This window comes from Sphaeramia orbicularis, chromosome 10 (assembly GCF_902148855.1).
Source record: "Sphaeramia orbicularis chromosome 10, fSphaOr1.1, whole genome shotgun sequence".
NCBI lineage: Eukaryota > Metazoa > Chordata > Actinopteri > Kurtiformes > Apogonidae > Sphaeramia > Sphaeramia orbicularis.
In genome coordinates, this window is record NC_043966.1 from 10,725,354 (window position 1) to 10,732,247 (window position 6,894).

At 33.8% G+C, this 6,894-nt stretch overlaps 1 protein-coding gene across 2 annotated transcripts; it reads right to left on the reverse strand.

The window, feature by feature from the left end:
• Positions 1-1,211: 1,211 nt before the first annotated feature.
• Positions 1,212-5,983, reverse strand: gar1 (GAR1 homolog, ribonucleoprotein). Of its 2 annotated transcripts, XM_030145106.1 has the most exons (7): positions 5,896-5,983; positions 5,316-5,522; positions 2,900-3,054; positions 2,718-2,777; positions 2,492-2,618; positions 1,867-1,983; positions 1,212-1,754 (listed from the first exon to the last, which is right to left on the reverse strand). In XM_030145106.1, exons 2-7 carry the CDS (start codon positions 5,506-5,508, stop codon positions 1,744-1,746), a joined length of 663 nt encoding a protein of 220 aa, XP_030000966.1. In that variant the 5' UTR covers positions 5,509-5,522; positions 5,896-5,983; the 3' UTR covers positions 1,212-1,743. The 2 variants fall into 2 exon arrangements, with proteins under 2 accessions (XP_030000966.1, XP_030000967.1); XM_030145107.1 differs by lacking the exon at positions 1,212-1,754 and having other exon boundaries at positions 1,862-1,983.
• Positions 5,984-6,894: the final 911 nt, after the last annotated feature.

Genomic DNA, 6,894 nt, shown 5'->3' on the forward strand with positions numbered 1-6,894 from the left:
TTTACATAACATATTTCCTTCCAACGCTATTTTGTGTCGATTTTATAATGTGGAAGAAATATGTAACTTTTGTAAATCGGAATCTGAATCTACTTTAGACTTATTCTTTTTATGTGAACATTCTTCTAATTTTTGGTCCAAAATTGAAAATTATATCATATCTAAAATTAACAATAAAATAAATATAACATCCCAAAATGTAATTACTTATTTTGAACATGATACTAACAATCTAGAATTTATTGTAAATTTGTTCATATTATTTGGAAAATTTCATATACATAAAAACAAATATACTAAAACACACCCAAATTATAAAATCTTCCTATTAGAATTTCAAAATTATATTAAATCTTTAGAATTAATTTATAATAATAAAAAAAAGCACTAACACATTGGCAATTTATAAATAATTTTTTTCATACTGACTGAACTCTTTGTTGTATTTATATTTGTCAGATTTATTTACTTTTTTTTTTTTGTATTTTATGCTTTATATTTTTAAATCTATGCACTATTTTCTTAAACTTATATGTTCAAATGCGTTTTTCTCTTTTGACATCTTGACATTTGTTTAAAATTTTGCATTGTATACTCTCATGTTGTTAATAAAGTTGTTAAAAAAAACCAACTCTTCACTTGAGCTTCATACGTCAATCAGAGACAAAACTTGAATATTATCTTTCATACCTTTTGCTGTATTTTCTTTTCTTTATATTTTAAGCTATTATTTTTTTTTGGTAATTTATTTGTTTGGACGATTTTTCTTTTTGACATCTTGTTTGTTCAAAATTTCAATGTTTTGTATGCATATATATTTTCAATTAAGACAAAAAAAGACGGAATTAAAAACAAATCTTTCATAACTACTGAATTAACAGATAAGTAATGAGCTTTCATGGGTGAAATTTGCCCAGTTCTTTCAAATAGAAGAAAAAGAAAAATCCTGCCAAAATCTAGTTAATGGACCCAAAACTGAGATCTGTTTCTCAAGCGTCACCAAAAATATGTAATATGTTTGTCTGACAAGAATGTGAGGCAAATTATACTTGAGATTTAAAACTGGAAAGAAAATCAGTCCTCAGGCATATTCCCAAACCATATTTATATATTAGAGACAGTTGCCCACTTCAACTTCTTATTTTTTTGGTGTGGAAAATACTGATTCAAAGGTTTAACTTTAACACATGCACTTTTTGCAAGACATGAGACCCAGAGTTACAAAGCATCTTTTAATCAATGCATTTTAACAAAAAACATGACAATATTTATTTTACGATTATACAAATTCTGACTATTAAAATGTTTTTCAACTAAGTGAAGCCAGATTTCCACATATTTTTCAATATGTTGGAATATTAACAGAGATTTGTGAATGAAGTCTGTATCTTTGCAATGTTAACTGACGTACATGGCTAATATTACACATTGCAGGATAATGACACGCCTGTGTACAAAGTGACCACCATGAAATTTCGTAAAGTCTCAAAGATCACCATTTTGTTACGTACAAGCTGACACATCATCCTTTAAATAAGAGTTGTGTTCCACTCATCCAACTGGTAAAAAAAAAAAAAAAAAATACAACAAAATGGAAAAAAATCCATTCAAGTACAACAATTAGAGGCAATGTTCATTTTCCTGATCTCCAACATCCCAGGTTGTAGCATAGAAAGCCACCTTCTGCTTCATGTTGCTGTATAAAATGAGACGTCCAGATCAGTCCAGACAACCACCATCAGATCATCTCCCTCCTATAAATGAAGAAACACAGCCATTAGGAGATTACAGTACACGAGTACAGCACCATGGCATTTATAAAACTAGAAAGGTAATACAAAAGGGAAGTACGAAAAGTGTGCTAACCTCTGAATCCACGTCCGCCTCCTCCACCTCCTCTTCCTCCTCTGAAACCACCTCCACCTCGTCCACCTCCAAATCCTCCACCACGGCCGCCTCCGCCCCTGCCGCCTCGGAATCCACCTGAAACACAAATTGAGTTTTTCGTAAGTCTTGACTATTTACTACACACAAGGTTCATATGAACGTTCTACAAGCTGTTTGTGTTGGTCTTAAGAGCATTTTCATTTCAACGACTGATACTGTATTTTTTTTTCAAAGCTACTAATTAACTGGCATCTTCAAACATTCGCCCCAGAAAACCGACTCTGAAAAGCATCATACATGTCTTAAATTAACCCAAGAATACACACATTTTTCATTTTATCAGAAACAAGAAAACTGTTGGATTATATCTTTAAGTCAAAGTAATAAATATCTTTAAAAAAAAATGCCTAAAAATGGATCAACCTATGTGGATGCGAACATCAGATAAACTGTAGATAAAGTTTTCTCTTTGAGCTACTATCTTTCCTCTAAGTACTTCCTGTTTTGAAGCCCAACATTAATTATCAGCCACTGAATATCTGCTGATACCAATTAATCTATAGTTGATATATGTTAGTATACAAGTCCATTTGAAATGAATCACCTCCACGACCACCACCTCTTCCGCCGCCTCTACCCCCGCCTCGACCTCCTCTTGGAGGACCCTTCTCTCCTGGAGGCCTGGGGAGAAATCTCTGCAGTGGCAGGAGCTTCATTGGATCTATATAAAACTGAAGCACCAAATTAAAAATGATTTTAGAATTATAATGAAGCAGCTGATTATAAACAAAACTTACTGATTAAGTACGTTAAAAAAGGTTATTTAATACCTTCTGCAGTTTTTTGAATGATGATGCCTTCATATTATCAGAAAGTTTGACTGAAAAATACTGCAAAAATGAGTTAAGGAATGTATAGATATATATATACAGCAGCAATTAATTACATCAGACCTTTACAGTAATCATTTTCATCACTGACTGTTGCTAAGGTTCAGAGACAGAAAGGATACAAAGTCCCGCAGCTGGCCGAATATCTCATCCACCTTTCCTATCTGCTCCTTGTTTTCCAGGTAAACTGGGGCGTTGAAGTAGGGAACTTTGTTCTCCTCTGTCGTACATTTACACACAATGTCATCTTCACAGGGATGCATGAACTCTCCCAGTGCTGTAGAGTGAAAATACAAAGGGTTTTACACTAATTTCATGACATAGTATCATCAAGGCCTAGTTAAGTGCATGCCCCCATGATGAGAACAATTCAGCAGCAGCTCAAGGGCTCTTTAATTAACTTTCTATGTGTATATTATGTATGCATGTATGTGAATTATACATATGCAAGTCAGCCACAAGTCAAAACCCTGGCACGTTAAAATAGACAGAAGTTATTAAAAGAATTGACAACATGGTACGAGACTAATGACCATCTCAATAAACACTTGTTTCCTGTGATAAAGGTCTGACATGACTGGTTAACACAATAACTTGCTTACATTCACAAAAGACACCATGAACCAACTGACTCATTAAAGTAAACAGAACCCTCACCATCCACAGAAATTCCTCTGCTCATCTGTTCCACATGTTTTTCCATTCCTCAATCAACATTTTGTGCTATGAAACCACATTTCAAGCTGTGTTTAGATCATTGTGAACTAAGCAAGACCAAGATTATTCAAATGAATTATCACATGATAGTAAAAATTTTCTCTTTTAGGTTTATCTTATTTACATTGTCGGCCAAAACACTTTAGAATCTTTCAGTGGTTTGTTCTACTTCATTTCCTGCATAGTTTATAGCAGAATAGAAAAATATCACTAATTATTTAGAGCATTCTTGCTCTTGTTTGACTGAATTTTCATGCAAAACACAAAACCAGCTTTTAAGGTCAAAGAGATAATTATTCACTATTTATCATTATAATCACAGATAATGACTGATCTGAAAATTTCTTCCTGTATTGGTCAACCCTACACCACAACACCCAACACACAATTTTGTGATCATAGAACTGAGGTGGATAAGTAAAGATTAGACACACGGACATTGAACATTAAGAGTATATCCACTACACTGGTGATTCATGAGCTTTAGCAATGACTTTTTGACTATACGCGTTTATTATCTGTCCCCCTCAAAGACTAAAGTTCACTAAACTTCTGCTTTATCTTGTCCATTTCCATTAACCCATAAAGACCCAAACATCTACTGGTGACCAAAATCAATCACAGATATAACATCTTTATTACTTGTTGATCCACTAATCCTATCAATACATGTAAAAAAAAATGGTGTAAAACAGTTTGTCATCTTTTCATGGTCATCAAATATGATCCACTTGGACATTCAAAGGCTCCTTAGTAACGGTGGAAACACAGTCATCCTCTACAATATTGATTCACCAGTAAAACCCATGGAGTTGGATCAATGACAGTGGATGGGGATGCTTATTTTATGTTAAGTTAAAGATAGATTTGCGGAAAAATTATCTTTGTTCAGTTTCTCTTTCTTGGATATAATAACCCTGAACATTAATCTGAGCTTTAATAAACATCTACATAATCAGTAAGTTAAATATAGGAAAATACAGTATTTTCACTTCAAAATGCAAAATACAGAGAATAATATTAGAGTAAATAGTGATAAATCACTTAAGAAAGGTTAAAAATAGAGAAAAAAAATAATTTAGGAAGTGCCACAAAGGCAGCACTGGGCTTTTATGGCTTAAATAACACTGGTCAACAACAAATTTATTGTTTAAGTTTTTTGAGCTGATTTAGGATAATTTTGGTGTGCTGAATCCAAAAATCACATTAATTTTGCTCAATCAAGTCAACTTTCTGAACTACGCTACATATTGGCTTTTTAACATTTTTGCTTACATTTATAGGCATTTTCACATCATATGATACAAAATTCTTTCATATTTCTTGCAATAAAGAGTTCTGAAGATTTTACTTTTGCCAATTTATGATTAGTGTTTTTTTTTTAATATTACAGGTGAATGAAATGGCTTCGACTAGAAGCTCTTGCAAAAATAAGCCTGACGTATTCTGCTACATCTGCGGTGAATACATCATTGTACCTAACAGGAATCCTGTTAGAAAATTATTTTTTTTTCTCTAAAAACCTATTTTGGGTGAGAACTATATAAAAAAAATCAACTGATAAAGTCACAAAAATGTAATCAATTTTGTGAGAAGATCAAATTTTTCAAAATCAAATTAGCAAAAAAACCTGACCTGATTGAGAAAAACAGATGTCATTTTTGGATTTAGCAGTGCAAACTGGTCCTAATTCAGTTGTAAAAACACCTAGACAACTTGCAAAAAACATTTTTTTGTAACCCAGTGTAATGAATACAAGTTTCTCCCGCAACTTCTGAAACATATATTCCACCATCGTGTTTATTTATCTGATGACCTTACCAACAACATATTCTGGAGGTCCGTAGTCTTGCTGTCTGTTAAAACCGCCTCTCCCTCCACCCCGTCCAAAACCTCCTCCACCACCTCTGCCTCCACCGAATCCTCCGCCTCTGCCTCCTCGGTTAAATCCTCCACCACCACCTCTGTTAAATCCTCCTCCACCTCCTCGTCCACCTCCTCCTCTGTAGGACATTTTCTTCAAACGCTCTGAAAGAAAGCAGGAGGAAGAGGGGACATGTGTAGTGTTGTGACCACACCACAAGTGTAAATACTCCTCAAATAACACTATGCACACGTATGTTTCCAGTGAACTGTGTTCTGAGATTTGCAACTTACAAAGTTAGTTAACTACAGTAAAAACATTTAAAGTTATTTCATTACAGTTAGTCAGTTAACTTCGTGGATTCAGCCAGTGTTCAACTTCTAGCTAGCATTAGCATGCTAGCTCGATTCAGTCATTCAGACTCCAGAGTTCACCCATTTAACCGAGAACAAATCAACACAGTACAGCGAAACGTTAAAGTATAAACGCTGGTAAGTTTGCAACAGTTTTCACACACATTTGAAAGACATTACTTACATAAACTGGGCTTCACGCAGCGGACACGAACCCGATGTGCTTACATGCAACTACACGTGTGGCCAAGGGTGCCGTAAAGAAGTGTCGTGTTCTGTCGTAAGCAAACTAAACACAACTGTTTCCTGTTTTCCTCCACAACAGAAGATGATAATAATAATAATAATAATAATAATAATAATAATAATAATAATAATAATACTTTTCTATTTTATTCTTTTTTATTCTATTCTATTATTCTACAATTCTACTCTATTCCATTGTTTTCTGTTCGATTCCACAATACTAAATAATAGCAATGACATTAAAATTCATATATAAAATGTTCACAACAAAACTCCGACCCTGATCAGTTCCTTTCCCATCATTCTCCTTTTTGTGATGTCTTGTGTGCTTTTGAAATTACTCCAGTCCTGCGCTGGTATCTGTAAAACTACTATTGTAGTTCATCATTTCAATCTATTCAGTGCTCGCTGCATTTCTAACAATATGCCTGTTCTGCTGTCTGAATGACTGTGGTGTAAACTGCCTAACCACACTCCTGAAAGTACTGTATCTATTTCCTCTCCATTTACTGGCAGTACTGCAATAAACATCTGACTGTGAAAAAAGTGAAATAGCAGGCACGTGTTCTGGGTCACTCTGTGCAAGAAACCAGTGGAAAATTTTTACTGAACGTTTTAGAGGAAATTATTATTTGAAAATTAATTGAGTTTGGATTTTCACAAGATGCCCTTAATTTAACCTCTCAGTGCAATTATTTTTGTGTCTATCTGAATAAAATGCACATATCAGAAGTAAATTAGCTTCTAAATTACCCTGAAAGGACTTGGGGCATCATTTTTTTTGTAAAGATTAAACAACTGTAGCTCAGTTTCTTTCTTTGCCTTTGACATGTTTTAGTTTTTTCACTTCTTTTCTAGTACTTGGTCAGCTGCTCTTTCTTATATCTAGTGTGGTTTCTTGTCTACAACAACTATGACATTTGGCAACTTCACTCTG